At 32.6% G+C, this 23,318-nt stretch overlaps 1 protein-coding gene and 1 pseudogene across 1 annotated transcript; one reads left to right on the top strand and one right to left on the bottom strand.

Moving 5' to 3' along the window:
* Nucleotides 1–54: 54 nt before the first annotated feature.
* LOC115965550 lies at nucleotides 55–6,144 on the top strand (annotated as a pseudogene).
* Nucleotides 6,145–8,978: 2,834 nt separating this feature from the next.
* On the bottom strand, nucleotides 8,979–13,676 carry LOC115962689 (vacuolar protein sorting-associated protein 20 homolog 2-like). The gene is made up of 6 exons (XM_031081575.1): nucleotides 13,383–13,676; nucleotides 12,224–12,376; nucleotides 11,793–11,945; nucleotides 10,607–10,690; nucleotides 9,380–9,539; nucleotides 8,979–9,253 (listed from the first exon to the last, which is right to left on the bottom strand). Exons 1-6 carry the CDS (start codon nucleotides 13,482–13,484, stop codon nucleotides 9,228–9,230), a joined length of 678 nt encoding a protein of 225 aa, XP_030937435.1. The 5' UTR covers nucleotides 13,485–13,676; the 3' UTR covers nucleotides 8,979–9,227.
* Nucleotides 13,677–23,318: the final 9,642 nt, after the last annotated feature.

Raw genomic sequence — 23,318 nt, 5'->3', positions numbered from 1 at the left:
GGAAGTTAGCTTCGTTTCAATAAAAATTAGGAAGATAGAAAAACATGATTGATTTAGGGGCATCCCATTTGAACATTCTTATAGAATATGGCTGTACCAGATAGGAATCTTTACCATCTTAAGACACCAACCAGTCTTAGTTTTACCATGGTGGCATTGAAAACATAGAAGTTAGATTCCCCAGTAGTAAAATGCATCATATCCTGTCGTGTGATGATGTTCTATCATTAACCCATCTATTCATTTTTTTTCCCGGTATTTGATTGTCGTATCAACTCCTTCCCTCTTCGTGTAGTTGCTAAACAGGTGTGGCGATTAAGCACCCAGGAAAATTCTTTGTTTTATAAGGTGTTCAGAGCGAAGTTTTTTCCAGACTGCTCTATTATGGAATGTGATACGGCAGATAAGGGTTCGTACGCTTGGAAAAGTCTCTGTCAAGCAAGACAAGTTATAAACTTAGGCACGGTTTGGAGAGTTGGTAATGGGCAGTCAATCCAGATAAGAAGGGATGGATGGTTATACCCCTTGAAGCTAGAGTTTGTGAATTAATTAATGCCGACACACGAAGACTGAATTCCTCCCCCAAAGAATTTTTTATTTTTATTTTTTTGTAATAACTTGGTATTTGCAGGGCTGAGACTACACACATCCAACAAGAAAATAGTTTTTTTATAATAGAAATAATATAATATGCTGCTAACCTTCCCTAGATCCATGCACAAACATAGTTTTTTTTTTTTTTTTTGAACTTAACATAGTTTTTTAATGGTGTGAGGATTGACTCCAATCTATCAGATCAGACAAGCTACAAAATAAGCAAAGCTATAAGCTCAAAGACACAAGAGAGTAACTAACTTCAGATAACAACAACAACATGGTCTCGCCACTCAGCTTATCCTTCTTCACCTTCTTCCTCTTCCTCTTTCTCTCTCATCACCAAGCCCAAGCCCAATCGGATCCCCAAAGCCCAACAAATGACCCACCAACAGTCTGCATCATCGGCAGCGGCATCAGCGGCTCCTCCGTGGCCCACTTCCTCCGCCTCTACTCCTCCTCCTCCTCCTCAAACTCAAACCCGTTCTCTATCCACATCTTCGAGAGAAACGGCGTCGTAGGTGGCCGCATGGCCATGGTCAACGTGAGCGGCCAGACTTTCGAAGCCGGAGCCTCAATTCTCCACCCAAAGAATTACTACGCCGTGAATTACACACAACTGTTGGGTCTCAAAAACAAGGACCCTCCTTCCGATTCCTTCTCTCTCGGCATCTGGGACGGTCAAAAGTTCGTTTTCAAGACACACAGTTTCAGTTCCAACATTCCCTTTGTCGACAAGATTGTCTCGCTCGCGAACCCGCTTCTCATGTTCGTGCGCTACGGCTTCTCGATCCTCAAAATGCAAACCTTCGTCGAGGTACGCCCCTTGTTTTTAGCACTAGTTTCCGTCTCTGTCTGTCTCTCTGTCCCTGTTTTTTAACTTTTGTGCTGTGTGTTTAGTTTGGGGTGAAAACAGGGAGGATGAAAAATAGGAAGAGGATAATGTGGTAGAAAATGTTGTTTTTTACTGTTTGGTGAGAAAATGATATTGGCTAGTTTTCTCTCCTGGACTCACATTTTTTATCCGGAGGAAAATGTGGAGAGAAAAGTGCCATGAAAGCCCTTTTACACAAATACCCTGTTTCTCTCTCCTTTCACAGTTACAATCACAACGGTTACAAACACAACAATGGCTACAAACACAACAACCTTTCTTTCAAACATCTCTAAACTCAAGCATAATTAGATTATCAGAATACAAACTCAAAAACACAATTTTAAAATTAATCAAATCATAACAATAAAAGCAAAGGAAAAAAAAAAAAAGACAAAAGACAGAAGCCATCTGACCCATCTAGACTGCGTTGGGGACAAAGATGGCGATGGCTCTAGGTTGGGCCAACTTCTTTGGGACGAAGATGACCCATCTGGATTGCGTTGGGGACGAATGTTCTGGAATCAAGTAAAAAAAAAAAACAAAAAAAAAACAAAAAACAAAGAGAGGGAGCTAGAGAAAAAAGAGAGAGAATGAGAGCTGCTTGCTAGTGCTGGAACGTTCTTAAATGAGGGAGAAAAAGAAAATAAAAGGAGGGGGATAGAGATAGGACAACGGGGAGGAGAAAAACAAGGAAAAAAGAAAAAAGAAAATGAAAAAGAAAAATGTATGGATGAAATGAGAGAAATGAGAAATAATACAAAGAATAAAAAATCCTAATTGAGAAATGTTACCGCAATATTTTCACAATAAATTTTAAGTTACATGATTGTTATTAGTTAATATTGGTGAGTAAAAAAATAATTTCAGTGGTGGGTTCAAATTAGAACCAGTAACAACTTTCCATATAAATTTTGTTGTGAAAGTATTGCAAAAAATGTTGTGGAAGTAACACTTCTCATTGAAAAATATAATTGTTGGTAAATTTTATATTATTTAATGAGTACAAATAAATCTATTTCTTACCTATTATGTAATAAGGGTATAATAGTCAATTTATATAAACTACATTTTCTATCCTCTCACTTTTCTTTTCAACTAAACAAAAGAGTTTTCAATTCTTCTAACCAAACACACACGAAGGAAAATTAAGTATTTTCTATCCTCCCACTAATTAGTCTTATGCCCACATGTTTTACTACATTTTTCTTTCTGGGTAATTATAGGTTTACTTTGTACTAGAAAAACATCCTACACATTTCCAAAAAAATATGTTCAATATTGTACACATTTGTTAATCTATAACGTAAATCTTAATTAGCTAGTACAACGTAAATTAAGACTTTTCCTTTCTTTTTATCACTTGTCATAGATTTTTTTTTTACCTACCAATAACAACTTGCCATCTCAGCAATTATGAGATTTTTTGTAGCTCTAGACTTGTTTGTTTTGGTCTTAAATAGATTTGTTTTAGGAAGGGAAAATGATAAAATACTATAAATTTTTACTGCATAACCTTTACATATATCTGGCAAAGATATGATTGGTGGATTTTGAAAACATAAGAAATGGATGTATAAATTACTTTTTTTGTGATTGGTGTCACTTGACTTTTTAGTAGAATTTATAGTATCCTAGCATTAGTTCGTGACGTTTGAAGTGATCGACATGGCCAAACTAAAAACTATAATGATCATTTTAAACTTTAGATACTAAAATCACTCCGGAGGTAAAGTTTAGGGACAGTGTTTATTTTATTAAAATGCTTATGTTGATTAAAAAGTTTGTCCATTTGTTGGTATCTCTTTAAAGTGCTTTTATTGCTCTATGTTTGAAGAAGAATAAGCTTCTCTCTCTCATCGTTTATCTAAATTCTATATTTTGTGGTGTAGGGTACTGTGAATAACTTCTTGAAGTACTATGAAAGGTTTGAATCCAGACCCGTTTTTGAGACAGTAGATGAGATGCTTAAATGGGCAGGTTTGTACAACCTCACCACCCGGACTCTACAAGAGGAGTTGATTGATGTTGGGTTGTCTCCCTTGTTGATAAAAGAGCTTGTCACTGTAAGAACTTGGGACTGTTTTACTTCAATGTTTCTTTCAATAACCATCTTTACTTTTTGCATATTGGTTGATTGAGTGCAGATACAACAGAACTACTTTTTTGGCACCTGATTTGGAAAGTTGAGTATGGTTATGCTTCTGGGTTGTTTTGGATTTCTTAAATGCTTGCATACAGATCGAAAGAACTATAAAATGATAAAATGATTTATTATGACTTATGAAACATGAATGGACCAGTGAATATATTTACTCGTTGAGTATAGTTGAAATGAAGATTTTGAGACGGTTGACTTAAGAAACAAGAAATTCTAACATCTTAATTGAGTGAAATTGGTAAGACTTTTAATCTGCCTGCATATACTGTTGGATAGTTAAATTGTCTTTAGACATATGTGAAGGATACTGGTTGGGATAGTGATTATGGTGAGATGGTCGCATATGGGTTTGAGATACTATAGTTGGGATGGGACACTTATATATGCAACTTGAGCTATTAAAAGAAAAATTCCAGAAGAAGCCATTTGCCAATACTGAAGACCTAACTGTAGAAATTCACATAGATTTGGGAATTCACAACCTCATATCAAGCATGAAGATGTGGAAGGCTGCTTGCCCTATTGAAATTTCCCAGCTTCAAGTTTAAACATCACTTCCTTTCCATTGGCTTTTGCTGTTTGCAAGAAACATTCTGGTCTAATGGGTGACGATGAGACAAATGTCTACTGTTGCATTTGGCTTGAGTTAGGACATGCTATATACTTTCCTTAGCAGCTTTTATTGCAATTGTTCAAATTAGCAGTAGTTATCTTCAACCTTTTGTCTTTTCAGTTCTTAACTGGTGAATATCTGAGGAGAAGCATCCTTCATCAGTTTTTCAGTATTAGTATCTTACTTAGTATAATGGAAGATGATGTAATTTTGATCTGTTGAAATATATAATTGACCTGGAACTGGATCATTTTTTTTAAAAATAATTTTTCAAGATTCATCATAGTTAAAATTCTGTTGATTTATGCCGGTCATCACAAGAGTCAATTATGGCCAAAGTGCCTCTATCAGTGGACTTGCTGGTGCAGTTTCATTGGCAGGATCTGGTAGAGGAGTGTGGGCTATTGAAGGAGGGAATTGGCAGATGGCTGCTGGACTCATTAATCGTTCTGATGCTGCAGTGCACCTCCATGAAGAAATAGATTCTGTCTCTTATCTTGGAGAATATTATGAACTTAACTCCACAAAAGGAAATAGTTACAAATGTGAAGTTGCAGTGGTTGCCACTCCTCTGGATGAGTTGAATATTCAGTTTACTCCTCCAATTTCAATTCCTAAGAGAAAATTACAGCACACACATGCAACTTTTGTAAGGGGCCTTTTAAATCCGGTAAGTAACCTAGCAACTGTTAATACCTATATGTCAGACTTTTTGTGTGTGTGTGTGTGCGCGCATAGTCCATACTTTATTTTCCTTTTTCTCAAATCTTGATGTGTTGTTATGTCAAGGGATATTTTGGCCTGGATGCTGTATCAGAAATCCCAAAACTGGTGGCCACTCTAGAGGATCCTGACCTTCCGTTCACAAGCATTTCAGTTCTCAAGAAACATGATGAGAAAGATTTTACTTACAAGATATTCTCCCGGGAACCCATGGCAGATATCTTACTGGATAGCTTCTTTAGGTAATATTTTAAATTTACTATATATATATATATATATCTTTTTTTTCTTCTTCTGTTTTTGTTTCCTTTCTTTCTTCTTCTGTCTCTGTTTTCTTTCTTTTGGGATTGGATTTTAGTTACAATTTACTGTATGGGAAGTTGATTTTTAATTTTTATCGATGTCCTTGTGATCTGCTACAGAAGTTACTCACTTGCACCTTTCAAGGTTGCTGCTAAAATCAGTAATTATGCGGGATCTGGGTTAATGTCTTGATACCTAATTAAGACGTGGGAGGTTGATTATAAAAAAAAAGTTGATTTCTGTCAGTTTGCTTACTTCTAGTTGGCAAGGCAGTAATAAAATAGGTGTAGTTGACAAGTTAAATGAATTTGATTTTCACCATTTATTGATTATCACCATCATTGAACTATAAATGAACTAAATGCTGAACCCTTGAATGCTTAGATACTAATTTCTGTTTATTGCTGCTACTGTCAGTGTGCGGCAGGAGACCATTCGAATTGATTGGGGTGCTTACCCTCATTACAATGCTCCTGAAGAATTTGCCCCATTTATCTTGGATGATCGGAATTTGTACTATGTGAATGCTTTTGAGAATGCAGCTAGCACAGTGGAGACAAGTGCCATTACAGCCGAGAATATAGCTCGACTAATCCTATCAAGATTTTTTAGCCAATTACTCTTGATCTCATCTAACTTGGGCTCAAATTCTGATGGAGAGATTTTGCATGTGGATCTGTAAATTTTGTATGTAGGCATACATTTTAAGTGAAACATTTTCAGATTCTACTTAAGACCATGATGTAATATTTTGTACCATGTGATTCATGAAAACAAATCAAAGAATGCAAAATAAGTAATGTACGTCTGGCAAAGAAACTTGTATGGGATGTTGTATTTTTAGTTTGTTTGGAATATGATGAAAAGTTTAGCTTATTTGAGTTTTTAGTTTTTTTTTTTTTTTTTTTTGGTATTATTTATGGGTCTCATTGTACTATTCAGATAGCTTTTAATATTTTTTTTCCCTATATTTTCAGCAAAAAGTTTTCAATTTCAGTTAAATAAGTTGATCCCAAACGGATCCACATAGATGATTTTATGGTTTGGTGCTAATCTATATCTATATAATAATATTTAAAAGTTGAAGTGTAATATTTATTGTTGCTTTTGTTCATGGTTATTAGTATATCAATCCTTATCCTTAGATCTTAAGATTTTAAGATCTTACATTCCTAAAACGTCCTGGATTTCACTAGAATCTTTACTAAAGTAAAATCTGTGTGGGATCTCGATTCGGATCTTATTGGATCTCGATCTCATAGCAATACTAAAGATCTTGTGTTATAAAGGAAAATTCAAAAAAAAATTTGGTTAATTTCGGGCCTTTAAATGGAGCTCAAAGCTCCAAATTGATGAAAAAAAATATAACAAATAGATCAGCCCAGTGGCCCTAACCCAAATTGATTACAAAATATATATATATATATATAGCCCAAATTGATTACAATATATATATATATATATATATATAAAGTAAAAAATAAAAACTAAGGTTCATGTCAGTTTTCACCTTAACCTAATAAACAAAATCACAAAAGATAGAAGAGACTACTAGAGAGTAGAAGGAGAGTGCGAGAAACTGAGAAATTCAACGGTGACACCTCTATGAGAGAGACCATTGATAAAGAAGGTGATTTATTTATTTATTATTTTGTAATTTTGCTAATAATGATGAGAATGTTGTTTATAATGATCAACCGTATTTTGAAGAACCTATCCAAGATAACCAAAACTTTGGTCTTGATGATTGAGTGTGTTTGTGGTGTTGTTTGAAACATTGTTATTTGCTTTGTGTTGTTTATGTGAGACATTAGGTATTGACATTGCTATTTGCTTTGAGTTATTTATGTGAAACATTATGTATACTTTGAGTTGTTTAACTTAGAAGTTAGTATTTGTGAGTTGTAACTTTTGAACTTTGAACTTTGTTTATGTATTTGTAATTTAGTACTTTATCTCTTATTAGTAATTTCACTAATTTGTATAAAAAATTATTTTTTTTCTATGTTTCTTTAATATATATTATGAATTATAATTGTAGGTTTTTTTTAGTATATATTTTTTAATCGGAAAGTACGATTTTACGATTCTCGTGTTGATCCTACGATATGATCCCCGAACCCTCTTACCAATCCTACAATATAATCCCCAAACCTTCTCATTGATTTTGAGTAGGATCTCGATCCTAATAAGCTTCCTATTGAGCCAAGTTAGTGTAACATTTTTGTCCATTTAGTCTATTTTAGACTAATAGGACCTTAAATTGATTCTTTTTATAGTTGCCTTTTCAGTTTTAGGCTTAAAAATTCAATATTTTTTCTTTAATTTTAGGTTGAAAAGTATGAAATTTTATTTTATTTGGGCGAAATTCTTTAGTTTTGGGTTTAAAAATACAAACAAAATAGACATTAGAAATTAGAGATATGGGCCCTAAAAAGTAATAATTTTTTTTAATATTCAAAAGAAAACCTTAAAATTCAAGTTTCAATAATATAGACAATATAATAATTTAAACTTTTTCTCAAAAAAAATTTAAACTTAATTTAACATGTTACATGTGTTTTACAGAATGAGAGTGTATATTTATTTATAATATTCTTAGATATATTCAAATTAGTTAACCGATTATGATATTTTTTATATAAAAAAAGTTCTTTTAATAACATTTTCACAATTTAACATTAGTTGCAAACTCACACAATGCGTGGGAAAATGTAATGCAATTATTTTATAAGAATATAATGTAAATTTTATAAGTTAAATAGTGCATGTGTTGTAATGTGTTTTGCATTCAACAACAACAACAAAGTGATAATGTGATATTTTCTCAAAAAAAAAAAAAAGTGATAATGTGATATATTTAGTTTCTTTATTATTGGGAAGTTAACTTCGCTTCAATAAAAATTAGGAAGATAGAAAATGAAAAAAACTTAGATACAGTACCTTAGGTATTGTTCCTTAGGTTCCCATTTTAAAATTCAGCCATGTGGCTATTTAACTAAAAAATACACCTCCATCCCATGTGAAAAAATTCACATAACAGAATCTTTAAAGGGGAACATAAGAAACAACACCTAAATATTATACCTAAGTCTTGTCCGATAGAAAAACATGAATGACTTAGGGGCATCCAATTTGAACACTCTTTTTGGCTGTACCATATAGGAATCTTAACCATCTTAAGACACCAACCAGTCCTACAATGGTGGCATTGAAGACATAGAAGTTAGATTCCCCAGTAGGAAAATGCATCATATCCTGTCGAGTGATGGTGTTCTATCATTAACCCATCTATTCATTTTTTTTTCCCGGTATTTGACTGTCGTATCAACTCCTTCCCACCTCGTGTAGTTTATTGACCACTTATATAATATTCTCATGCCATTTGGACAGTAAGTTTCAGATTTTTTTTCTTCTTCATTTTATTATTAAATTGGACATATAAGAAAGCAAAAACAAAAACATAGCGGTGGCATTTGGAGTACGGTCTGCCATCAGGAACACCCTTTCGGCTAGGGTAGTGGCCAGAGGGCGTGCCATTCTTCTCTCTCGCCACAACGGCTTCGTAGTAGTGACTATTTATGAGTGAAGGAATTGTTTAAGGTCAACTCAAAAGCCCCGTGCAGTGCATGGAGAGGCAAGAAGGGTGAGGCTTGGTGGTGGGAATGAAGTAGATGGACAGAATTTTGTTTTGTATAATTCGGGTGTGATTGTGACTTTGCTGAAGGTGATCAGTATTTGCAACACCATAATACATGAAGAACATTGTCGAGATACAGATATGTACAATCCAATATGGAAATATTTGTGCTGAAAAAACACACGTACACAATTGCAAGAATCCATTAAAAAATATGCAGTACATGTTTAGATGCAGGTTGCCAGGAGATGGTTCGTTAAAGTTAGCATCCAACTTGACATGATGGCCGATGCCAATCTCAGTGGACCGTTTTTCCCAATCAGGCAGGCAATGGTTCCTCCATAACTGTTTCAAAAAAATTTCTAGAATTAGCAAACACAAATTGAGAGAGAGAGAGGGAGAGTGGTTACTCCATAACTGTTTCAAAAAATTTTCTAGCATTAGCGAATACAAATTGAGAGAGAGAGAGACCTTTTCGCTTTGTGGAAACTTCAGCATCATCTGCAACCACTTCATGTGTGACTGGTGCTTTGGTCGGTACATCTGGAAGGTCCAACTTTTCATCATGTTCTTCAGGAGATTGTATTGTAGTGGGAACATTAGGAACGTTAGGCAGATCTTGAACAGTGATCTGAACAAATGAAGGGAAATTTCTTTTTAAGATAAGGCATAGCTACAATTTAAGGGGACAATGCCAATGTAACCATACAAAGTCAAAATCCCAAAAGATGAAGACCATAAAGAGACTATATTGTCTCGAATGAATGTTCAAGCTACAGATGGAAATGGAATTAGTTCAAATAAATTCAATTAGCTGCACAAAGCAATAAAATTAGGAAATTCAAGCTCAGGCACAGAGACTTCCAACATTTTTAGTCTTCTATTTGATTTTCTAAAGAATTCATTGCAACAACCATAAAATTAGTGTGTGAATTATGAAACTCCATTTTCTTTGCAGTGAATTAAAAGATCTAATGCCGAGGGCCTAATGACTAACATGGGAAACTGCACGGATTAAAGCTCATAATTCATCTTGGATTTGTTTGATGGGTAATACATGAACAATTGTGGAAAGAGCTAAAACATATTTCAAATGTTGATAGCTTGCAAAATACAAACTGAAAGGAACTCTTGAATCTGAAGGCTTGTATAGATCTGGGGAAAAAATAATAGTAATAATAGTAATAACAGTAATAACAATAATGCATACTATACCTTTTCTGGCAAAGGTGTCCAAATGCATTAGCAGGACAAGAAAAGGATAATCATTAAATGCTACAGAATTTGTTACATTTCTAAAAGCTGTACACAGAATACCTCACAAGTGAGCCCTGTCCCAACTCCCAACCATGTTTGGTATGCACCAAATGCAAATTCTAGCATTTTAGATAGTAATATTGCAGGAAAATGAATAATACAACGCCACAATGCAAAGCTTTGATGGTCCTAATACAAGAACTGGCTGCTACATTTAGAATTGAGAAAAAGTATATTCCCCAAGTATAAATTCTAATGACCAAACAGAAATAAAGATTTGAACTTAAACAACTTAAATACAGCAAAATTAGTTATGGTATGGACAACAAGACAAATACACAGGAGAAAACATTTATCACATTTAAACTGTAAACTTTATACAAATATAAACAACTTCAGGCTGGATATGAACCAGTTGTTCGAATAGAAAAATATATGCACCTGACTTTCCAAGTTCTCAAATTCTGCTAAAATCTCTTCTTCATCTTCTGCTGATAATTTCTCCCCCAATATTGCATTGATTTCCTTCAAAATTGTATTTAACATGACAGCACATACGTTAGAAATTAACTATAAATTTTCAAAATATAATAAGATACAAAGAATGGGAAATAAGTAGCTGAATAAGAAGTAGTTATGATTCATAATTAAAGCAATCAGATTAATACAAGCAAGTACCATAAAAAGCATGGGATGAACAAATAAAAATGGTCCCCTTGTAATTACAAGAAGCAGTGCAAATTAGTATGTAGATGGATCCTAAGCAAATAAAATGCACACCATAAATATGATAAGGGAATGCAAAGGGGGATTATCCACACACCTTTTTAGACAGGAGGCCTAATTGGCTAAATTCAGTTTACAGCACAGTTGTTCGGAAAACAAAGCTGAGATATGATCATCTCTACATCCAGCATCTTTTTTGAACAAACCAAGTTATGATATTCATGGTAAAGAGAATATCTGGTGTATTTATTAGGAGAAACTATAATAGGGAGATACCCATCAAATTGATGGAACCACAATCTTTTTTTTTGAAAATAAAAGTGAAATTTTGTTCTAATTTAGACTATTTAGGTTAAGTATCTCTTATACACTAGATAATTGAGTGGAAACACAAATTTAACTCTTATTTTTACTAGAGAATCAAGGCTATTTGTTTGCTTCATATGTGCATTATATTCACCATACAAATAAGGGTAAAATATAGATCACTTTATTTCACCTGATTCAATTGAATTCTGAAAATTGTGTACCCTCATGCTTTATGGATTTGTTTGAATGGTTTAGATCAATAAATCATATGATTATTACAAATAAAAAAGGGTGCAAATACACACCTAAAAGATGCCACTGCTGCAATTTTATGTCAAGTGAACTTAAGAGGCAAGAGCTAATTAATATCCTAAAATAATTAGACATACCACTTCATTGTATAACAAATAGTCCTACATCTAATAGAGCTGGGGTAGATGAAGAAACTAACGAATTCCTGAAGTTCTTTTGAGAAGACCAAAAAAATGTTTCTCATTTTAAAATTGTATTGTATCAAAATAAGTAATATGCTAATCTCCACCATGCAGTAAAAGAGAAACAGAGAAAATAAAAGAGCCAGGGTGAAGCTCACATCTTGATAAGCTCTGGCTTCATCGGTGTCATCCATAAGCTTTTGCACATCCTCCAGGTTTATCTCACTTTGAATGGCTTTAATTGCATTATTACCAGACTTCAAACTGTCAAAGACAGCTTTCTGCTTGCTTGCGAGTTCAATATCTGCCAACTGAACCAAAATTTTAAGTTGGGATATGTACATGTTTTCTTAAAGAATGCAATCATAAGAAGCTTGAAAGAAATTTTTAAATATATCTGCAATAAATAAAAGCCAGTAATTCATTTTACATTGGAGAAACAAAAGTTAAGCCCATCCTATTGCAATTGAAAAGGCGCCCAAATTGGTTGTGTGCTCTTGGGTTGAACAATTGCACCAGGAAAAACAAAAGGAGAAAAAAAAGTGAAAATTTTCAATTAAAAAAAAAAAGCTGCAAATGGTATAATTACTTGCTGCTCGACGTTAATAAGCCAGGCATCAACTTGCTTCAATAATTCTTCTTGTGTTTTTTTCTTCTTCAATGCTAACAAAGCTCTGTCCTTTCTCTTTTCACGAATCAAGTCTTTTGCAGCTTGCTTTTCTGCTTCAATGACAGCATCAAGCTACAAGAAGTAAAACACAAAAGGAAGCAACATAAGGGCTTAATCACATGAAGATGCATAAAAGGCTGTACCAGAGCACAAAACACCAATCTTTTGAAGGGCCTAGAAGAGATCTTTGGTAGGCAGCCTTACCCTTATGAAGATGCATAATGATTCAAATTAAAGTTTCATTACCACTTACCGAAACAAGTTACAAATCAATTAGCTTAACAAGATTGTGATCTTTCAAAAGATAAAACACACACACATGCACACACTCTTATACTTCTAATAATTTACATCTAAAATTGTAAACATAATGTTTCAGTAGTCTACACTTCACTTCTCGCACAAGGTTTATAAAACAAATTGACCGAACTGCATGAAAGTAAGAAAAGGTATATAAACCCTTAGTGAATATCTGTTAATTAAAAGTAACGAAAACCCACATGAAATTGCACCTGACACCAATTTGGGCAGTGAAAAATCCTACCCACGAATGCCAAACAAAACGATAGCACCTTCATTAAATCCGTCCCATGACGATTGCTCTTTATCATCAAGTCTCAAAACACCAATTGGAATTTGTCGTAAGCAGGATTCAAACTTAGGTCCCTTATTTGACCACAATAAACTTTAGCAGTTGAGCTAACTTAAACCCACATCTTCGTTAAATTGTGTTTATCTGTTAGCATGTTTACACATGATTTCACCATTTTATAGTCACATGATCAAACACCCAAATTGGTTCCAAGCAAAACTTTCCCGTGTTCCATTAAATTTAAGTTATCAGAGATTTTCCAAAAAAAACATTGATTGCCCATTTTCTAAAACCTATTGAAACTTCAGAATTTGAGTTGAAACTCTATCATTTGTCACGTAGTTATCAACAATTTGTGATCATTTAATTGAGTTTATCACACAAAAAAATTCCCTAAATTTCGAATTGAAAATGGAATTGCAAACCAATAGAATTCCCTAAACTTAAAAAAAAAACCAAATAGAGTTAGGAGAAAATAGTGGGTACCTGTCGTTGATAATCGGCGAGCTTGCGGCGTTGGGTCTTGAGAGAGAGAATTGCTCGATCTACTTCTGTGATCTTGGGCTTCTTCACAAATAAATTCCCCATCTAATCTATTTCTATTTGATTTTGTTTGCTTTTTTTAGGCTTAATTTGATTGGGATTAGAGAGAAAAATGAATGGGGAAACAGTAACTGCTTCAGGTTTTACAGAGCAGAGAGCTCCCTTCACGGTTCAAAACTCCTTTCCCATCTGCCCACCAAGCTTTTCCAGTTCAACAGGCAAAACTCGAATATTCTAAATGTTTTTACTACTCTATCTTAAATTGTTATTCTATTTAGAAAACCCAAATTTCCAATCTTAAAAAAAAAATATCTTATTTAATCTCAATATATTTTTGGTTAAAAAGTGTATAAGTTTGTAAAATTATCTTGGTTAATTTAAACTCGAATAAAAAAAGTATTGATTTTTAAAATAAAATTTAGGCCAAAATTATTTATTTAAGTAATTTAACTTTCATTTCATTTAATTGAGTTCTCTAATTTATTCAATTCAATTTTTTTTTTAATCCAATTTCATTAAAGTTTTCCATTAAAAAACTGGAGTATTTTTCCCACATGGAAAAAAAACTATAAAAATTAAATAAAATGTTTTATAGATTTTTTAAGAATAAATTCTTTTTTTTTTTTTTTCAGAATTTTTTCATTAGTTAATTGCATACTTTACGGCAATATTTCAATAGAATTGGAATTGGATGAAAAGCTTAAATTGAATAAATTTGAAATTTAAATAACCCAATTGAATGAACGAAAAGTTAAAAAGTTGGAATGAATTTCAATCAAATTTAGAATGTACAATTTATATTTTAATGTAAAATTTATTAATTGATTTTCCAAAGAGGACTACATTTGGGACATCCCAAAACTAAATAAGGGACCAATAATTTATTGAAAATTTTCCTAATGTTACATATATGAAAGACCAAGGGTTCAAAGCTAAAAATGGAGAGACAAAGAAAATTCATTGGATTGCGTGGAATAAAATGTGCGAACCCAAATCTAGAGGAGGCTTAGGATTTCGAGACATAGAGAATTTCAACTTAGCTTTGCTGGGCAAACAAGTATGGCGACTACTCCATAACACAAATTCTCTTCTTTACAAGGTCTTCAAAGCTAAATACTTCCCCCAATGCACAATCATGGACGAAGCAGTCAATACGAAGGGCTCGTTTGCATGGCAAAGCATCCTTAGGGCACGACAAGTAATCAAATTGGGTGCTATTTGGAGGATAGGGAATGGGGAGAAAGTCCGTATCAGAGGTGACAGTTGGTTACTAGACCCTCACTCAAGCAAAGTTATCTCACCGCAGAAAAACTTCCCTGGAAATACTCGGGTTTGTGCACTTTTGAATGAAGATGGTACAAGCTGGATACATGACAGGATCGAGGAAGAATTCCTGCCACATGAAGCAAGAACTATCAGTAGCATTCCCCTGAGTGTAAGCCGTGCAAATGATTGTCTCATCTGGTCTGGCTCAAAAGACGGCAAATACACGACTAAAAGTGCATATAGAATGCTTACAGAGGCAGAACAGAGGAAAAAACCAGGTTCATCAAACCAATCTTCTGAGGGTACCTTCTGGAAGGACTTGTGGGACCTTGATATCCCAAGCAAAATAAAACACTTTCTGTGGAGGGCAAGCAACGAGTCTCTTCCAACAAAGAAAAACCTGTTTAGGCGACAAGTAACGAGAACTGCAACTTGTGATTGCTGCCACAGCGGGGTAGAAGACACCATTCATGCTCTTTGGGAGTGCCAAGCAGTCAAAGAAACATGGTGGGAAGATGGTTTTTGCCGGCAGCAACTTTCAGTACACTTTGCAAATTTTCGAGACCTCTTTATGGGTATTCTCAACGTCAAGAATGGGAATTTGGCTGAGAGATTTGCGTATATTGCTTGGAGCATATGGGCAAAAAGAAATGCTTCTCGACTGGACCTAAACTACTTGCCATATTCTAGGATTTATTCTGATGCAATGGAGCGCCTACAAGAATTCCAGTCAGCAAGGAGGTCGATGCGAGGTGCGGAACCAATTCCACCACCAACGGTTCACTGGTCTCCACCTCCTCAAGCTCTATACAAAGCCAATTTTGACGGAGCTATTTTCCAAGACATATACTCAGCAGGTATTGGGGTCGTAATCAGAGATTGCTCAGGTGAGATTATTGGCTCTTTAATAGAACGTCTGGTGCTGCCACCAACGGTTGAAGATGTGGAAGCTCTAGCGTGCAGAAGAGCGATTTCTTTCGCCCTTGAGATTGGTCTTCAGGAAGTAATGTTTGAAGGAGATTCAGACACTGTCATTCGAAGTCTTAACGCGGAACCACCATGCATGGCTCCCTTTGGACACATCATAGAGGACGCACGTTCCATTGCTTCCTCTCTTAGATACCACTCCTTTAGTCATGTGAAGCGTAGTGGTAATTGGGTAGCTGATAAATTGGCCAAATTGGCCAAGTATTGTAATGGCACTCAGTTATGGATGGAAGACATCCATAGAGAGGCCCACCACCTTGTATTGTTTGACCAAAGTTTGGTTAGTTGAATAAAATCACGGTATTCTTTCTCAAAAAAAAAGGGTTCAAGTTGGATCAAGTTTAGGATGAAGATCAATTCGTCACTCAATATGATCTTGGGAGAAACTTTCTTACATGTTACCGTATGATGAATCGAATGAAACCATCCAATGAAACATACAAAATCATTCGTATCTAGTCAACAGGTGAAATGTCAGACTTGGACAGGTCATCGATTACAAGAAATCCTTTTTTGCAAAAAAAAAAAAAATATATATATATATATATATAAAACAAATATCAAAATATGATATTCTTTATTATCTACCAATGTCTATGCTTAGCGTCATATATTTTGTTTACAGTCGGACTCCAGTTTAGAAAAAAGAGGAGGGTTGCAGTAAGTTGATGGCCAATGTAAAATTTAGTCACTCTTTTGTGAATGAATCTAATATAGATTATTGGAAAGATCGGATTCAAAATGAGGAATTTCGCTTAAAGATAGAGGTAATCCCTATTGATGAAAATATGAGAGAGAGTCGCTTAAGATGGTTTGATCATGTTCAAAAGAGAGCAAATAATGAACTAATAAGAAAAAAAATGAGTTGATACAAGTCGAGGGAACGAAAAATGGTAGAAGAAGGCAAAAAAAAAAAAAAAAAATCACATTAGTAGATGTAACAAAAAAGGACATGTCAATTAAGGGAATAACAGAAAACATGACTTTAGATAAAATAGTATATATGACTTTGGGCACAAAGTATGCCCTATTTGTCAATGGCTTAGTGTTTGGAGGAAAATAATATATATAACTGACTATAATTAATCTGTTGAGGATCCATAGTTGATCCAAAAATTTTGGGACTAATAGCCTTTTTTTTTTTTTTTTTTTTTTTTAATTTTTTATTATTATAGTTATTGCATAGTATAATAGACATGTATTATTATTTTGCTTACTCTTTTTTTAGGAAATTATTTTGTTTACATTAGATTTTTATTAATATTAATGCGCTCTTTATTAAAAAAAAAACTATATATATGCACAACCACTCATGACCATTAAAAAAAAGGAAAAAATTTGGCTACTAAACTGTTTGAATCTATGTTGCTCAAACCAATCATGCTCAAACCTATCATGTGGCAATTAAAGAGATTATCCATGTCTAGTTTCATTCACATGACTTTTTAAATAAGTCATGTGATTTGTTAAATAATACACATGAATAGACTTATTATTTGTCACGTAGTGGATTAGAAAAGATGACTCCAAACTAATTTGGAGCCAAACTTTATCATATAAGAAATGTTTTTTTAAGGATAAAAATGTTTTATTCTTTTTATTTTTATTTTTTATCCTAAACTCGTACTTGAAAATGAAATGAGAAAAAAGAAATAAAAAGAGATTGAATATAATAATTAAAAAAACCTTATTTATGAAAGTTTTTTATTTTTTATTTTTTATTTTGAGGGTGATGAAAGTTATGTTTGTACATGGAATTATCTATTTTTTTTTTTATCATTTAAAAAATAGGTAGTGTGAGATTCTATTAGAGCAAGTAAATAAAGAGGTTTATAAAAATCTTTTTTCTTTTAAAACTATTATTTTTTTTTTAACAACATCACAAATGGCAACGGACACAATTTTTTTTTCTTTACCAAGGTGTTTGGTAGGGACAGTTCTATGTTGAAGGTAGGGTGGTCACATGACCACTCTATCCTGAAATAGGACAAAATTTAGTTACAAAATTAGTTGCAGTCTTAGGCTACAAACTCACTTAATAAAATAAATATTACTACATATTTTGAAAATCTAACTGTTGAATTACATGTTCTTTACACTCTTAATACACATGTCAATTTTTGTGTCAATAAGATATTATTTACTATATAATCTATAATCTTATATTTTATGCATAATTTTAAATTACAAAAACTTTCAATTTAAAAATTTATTGATGACATAGCTATTGATCTTTAATTTTCTTGAAATTTTGCAAACATGGAGGATATAAGAAGAAGATGTAATCCAATGGTGGAGTTGTCAAAATTTACCTCCAATAAAAAGATATTGAGTGAGTTTGTAGCCTAAAGCTACAATAAATTTTGTAGCTAAATTTTGTCCAAAAATTATTATATACTAGTCTCATTACACGCGCTTTGCACGTGTAGTGAGATTTTTTTTGTCTCTCTCTCTCTCTTAGCAAAATGCTGGGTTTAGTGTGTGTTAATTTTTAGGAAAAATTGTTTGAAATGTACATGAGATATATTCAAATATTTTAGGAAAAAAGTTTATCAGATAGTTTTTTTTTTTTTAATTTTGCTGAATTACAATTTTAACCCTATTTTTTATTTTTTAAGAATAAGAATTATCTAATTAGATTAGGATTATTTTTGACATTTTTTGAAACCATAATTGAATCTTCTTAATATATAGAGATAAAATATTTTTAAAATGTTATGATTTGTCTACTCTTAAAAAAATTGTGACCATCTTAAATATTTTTAGGTTCAATAAAATTAAATTATGGCCCTCTTAACAATTTATTAGACCCTTTCAAATAAAAAAAAATTCCCAAAATTTTTTTATTGAACTAAAATTTTAAAGAAATACAATTTATAATATTGATAATGTAACTATCATGCAATGATTTCAAAATATAAAAACTTGCAAAAGGAAATTGTAAATTACTAATCCCATTAAAAAAAATTATAATAATGAAACGCTACTAACGCCGCATCCAAACGGTCATAACAAAGTAACGTCGCATCTCTTTTTGAGTCTATACTTCTTCTCCCGCTTCTTACAACTGCAACAACAAAGGCTTTCCATTCTTAATTTCTGTTCTTTTCCATTCACTGTTGTTTAAATTTATCTTCCTCATTAACTATTTCCTTTCTCTTCCATCTTTTTCTCCATTCGTAGTGTACAGTATTTCTGTGCCAGTCATCGGGTCTTCTGCCAAAATAATTGATGAATCAAGATTAAATGTACGCTAATTTCCCATTTATTTTTTCAATTTCTTGGGTTTTGTTTGTCAATTATTGTTTTCCAGTTAGAATTTTGTTCCTGTTTGGCTGATTTTTTTTTCTTTGTTTGCCCTGAAATTAATTTCTGAATTGTTTTTTTTCTTTTTCTTCTGTTTTTCCCTCCAATTGCAGAATACCGTTTCCCTGTGCCAGATAAAGCCATTGGGACTTCTGCAATAAGAGAATTAAAAGGTACAGTTAGATTTTAATTTCTTTGGTTCTTGCTAGAATTAAGATCCTTAATGAATGCAAATATTGAAGTGTTCTCTTTACATTTGAACTCACATGACTCAATTTGGATTGTGATTTATCATGTTTAAATAAGAAAAAATAAATTTTGAATTGTAACGTAATTAATATTTGCATTCATTGTTACTATTTGTCTTTTACTATATGTTTGTTTGATGTTTTTGAGTTACTTTTAAATTCCTGAGTGAATGTTTGTGGTCCATTGGTATGTTGTTGAGACCCAACAGTTGTGTTTTTTAAAGCTAGTGGAATTGAATAACACAATCCAAAAAAATTTAGAAGAGTCATGAAAGTTGGTTCTAAAGACATAGAAAAAAAAGAAAATCGAAATGTTACATTCTGATGCTTCTGTAATTACTCATTTGAAGTTCAAACCAGATTCAAAAAATTGGTTTGTGGTTTATAGCATTTATATTTTTACTTATTGTGTGTTTCCCTGTACCCGTTTTTTAAATCTTGGTTTGTGTTGTCTTTCATTCCAGTTTTCGGTATTTGTGGATTTCTCTGTTTTTTGCTAGCTTTGAAACAAGATTTGCCAGATTTGGATACATACAACTAGACTTATTGTTAGTTACTTAAAGTTCAGTGGTGTATATACACGAATTTGAAATTTTTGATTAGATAAGTAAAAGAATATGAATGTTGCCTAAAGTAAGCACATACACTTTTTTACTTTAAACTCTTGGTAGATGGTATAGCCTTTTTCTTTTTTTTGGTTACAATAATCAAAAGAGCTATAAGATAGTCATTTCAAATAGAAGAAAATTTGAAAAATCATCTTCTAAAAATGGTCCTTCCCAGTTCCCACAATTTCTTTGGTTGCTTAACTGTACTTTCAATAAAGGATAACATTTAAAAATGATAATAATAAAAAAACCAATCTCCTATAAGAGAAATTCAAATATGAGTATATGGATTTAAAAAAAAAATTGTTATTAGTTGTAACTGTTTTCCCTTGATTCCTCTGTATAATTGATACATGCCTTTGTATAATTGGTATCAATGGCATTCTTTCTGTTGGTGGAAAACCCTTTCGGCATTTGACACTTTTGTCAAATGTAGCACCGTGTCCTTTTTATATGTTTAATATTCAATGATGGAAAAAGAAAACTTAAAATAATGTTATTGCAGTAGAGGATGCTATTACTTTACGATTTGTTTCTTCTCTCCAAATGGTGCTTCACAATTAAAAACAAGCATTTAGGGTGTAGTGCTTAATAATGGATTATACTTCTAATATCACTTACTTTATGTTGTACTCAATATGTTTCTTGAGGAAAATTAAGAAATGAATTCCTTTCATTAATTTATATATCTTCATCGACATTCTTAATATGACTCACTCATCTAAGACCACAACAAAAATTTTAAAATCTTTTAAAAAAAAGTAAATTCATTCTCTGTCATAGTTATTACTATTATGAATATTACCACCACATTCCCTTGGTGCAATGATTACTCCACAAGTATAAGTGTTTGTGGGATGTGGGGGGCAATGGCTGAGATTTAAGTTTCCAAGAAAGAGTTTCAAATATTTATACACTTATATTAGGTTAGAGTAGAATTTCTATCTTGTATAAAAAAAAAAAAAAATACTATTATGGATATTTATATGAAGAAAAATACCATCAATTTTATTAAAATGTTATAGCACTATCACAAATTACTAAATTATGTGTAAATAAACATGTGTATTGCAGAGAAATTGCTTTACTACTTACTTTCTCCATTTCAGTTCACCTTCCTATTCTTTTGTGGCCTACCTTTCAACTTACAAATTTTTTTTTTTTCAAAATTTTGATTATTTTTGCAGGATTTTGTATAGACATAGAGTTACAGGGTGCTCGTTAATAAGACCATTGGTTATACTTCAAGAAGAGTTATTGAATTATTTTGAAAGGTTAGAATTGCTTAACTTCTCTTCTGTTTCATTTAATTTTTAATGAACTTCTTTCTAATTTATTACTGCCTAATTACTAAACAAAAAAAAAAGTATAAAAAATGACACATTTGATTATGTAAGTTTTGCTGTCTATATTCATTCATTTAATTTAATTATATTCTTTAGTAGAAAAAATGTAGTAGATGATAACATGTAAATATCTAATTATCATTGATCTTACACACACAATCATTCTGTGAAAAGAAAGTCATTAAACTTACTTTTTGTCCATTACAACTGTAAAGTAGAAAAAAAAAATGGAAGATGCAAGAGTAGCACAACAAACAAGATGGGTGATAATGTATGAGAAACGTGCGAAGAAAAAAGAAGACATGATGGACATAGAAATAAAGAAAGTGTTACTTTTGATGTTGATATTGTAGAAATCCAGGATTTAGCTGATGCGGATAGTTGTGAAGAAATTCCAAGTAAATGATTGAACTGAATTTATTTAGCGAATAAAAAAACTTGATTTGCATCTTTTTTTCACACATTTAATTTTGTTAACGTATATTTAAATTCATATATAGGGAAATCTATCGAACCTTGGAATTTTGGTACACCTTCTTATGTATGCAAATATTGTGGGGCAATATTATAGTATGAAGAAAGAAAAATAAAATCTAAGAAGCCTAGGAATCCTAAATTCTCTTTGTGTTGTATGGAGGGTAAGGTGAAGTTTCCTTTGCTCAAGAAGGCCCCTCATCCTCCTAATGAGTTGTTAGATCCTGGTGGTGGTCAACGATTAAACAATTTTCAGGACACAAATAAGAAGTTATAATGCATTGTTTGCAATGATATTTATGGGTGGTAAGGTGGACAATAGTGTTAATGATTGAAGAAGCCCTTACATTTTTAGACTTTATGGTCAAAATCACCATAAAATTGGAACTCTTCTCCCTGCTGATGGTCAGAATCCTCAATATGCACAACTATATTTTTACGACATTGAAAATGAAGTTAAATATAGAATGGATGTATTCCATGATAGTCAAACTGATAGTAGCATTGACCCTTTTATTGTTGTTGCATTGGTCCGAATGTTAGATGAGTCAGACAGATCAGAGAAAATATTTCGCATAGTTGGTGATCGTTTTAGAGAATGCGATATCCACCATTTATGATTATGACTTATTAGCTCCTGAACCATTGATGCAAAGAGAATCTAATATTCCTACGTGTTCTCAAATTGCTGCAATTATTGTTGGTAATATTGGAGTTAAGAATGCAAATCGTGATGTAATTGTTGAGTTAAAAGATGGCGCATTACAAAGGATCAATGAGTTACATCCATCATATATGGCATTGCAATATCCTTTTCTAAATCCATATGGTGAGGATGGCTTTAGACTTGGTATTTTGTATAGAAATATAGATGTAATTGGCCTTACCACGGATGATTTTGTTATAATGAGAGAATATTATGCATATCGGTTGCAAGAACGTGAAGATAAGGGAGATTTTCTGATATATGATGGAGACTATCACTACAATTTTTTTGTATAAGCTTATGCATGTATAGAAGCAATTTAGCTTATGTGGGTGAAGAGTAACTAAGATAGATTTATGATCGAATTGTATAGTGGATTCAAGGATGCAGTTATGAGAGGATATACTGCCCCTACATCTTCAGAGAGAAGAGTTGTTTTACATTCAAGCTTCACGGGAAGTTCAAGATTTATGATAGAGAATTATAAGGATGCAATGACATTTTGTAGATGAGCAGGATATCCAGATTTATTTATTTTATATTTACATGCAACTTGAAATGTCCTGAGATTGAACTTTTTCTATCTAGAATGCCAGGTCAGAAAGTTGAAGATCGACTAGATGTGTGGCAAGGGTAATCAAGATAAAGTTTGATAAACTATTTCTTGGTTTAAAGTGTCAACCATGCTTTAAATCAGAAAATAGTCTATCAAACTTTATCTTGAACACCCTAGCAACTACATCTGGTCGATCTTCAGCTTTCTGACCTAGCGTTCTAGATAGAAAAAGTTCAATCTCAGGACATTTCAAGTTGCATGTAAATATAAAATAAATAAATCTGGATAACCTACTAATCTACAAAATGCCATTGCATCCGGATAATTCTCTATCTTAAATCTTGAACTTCCCGTGAAGCTTGAATGTAAAACAACTCTTCTC

Source organism: Quercus lobata, chromosome 10, assembly GCF_001633185.2.
Source record: "Quercus lobata isolate SW786 chromosome 10, ValleyOak3.0 Primary Assembly, whole genome shotgun sequence".
Taxonomy (NCBI): domain Eukaryota; kingdom Viridiplantae; phylum Streptophyta; class Magnoliopsida; order Fagales; family Fagaceae; genus Quercus; species Quercus lobata.
This window is presented reverse-complemented; position numbering and strand designations above follow the sequence as displayed.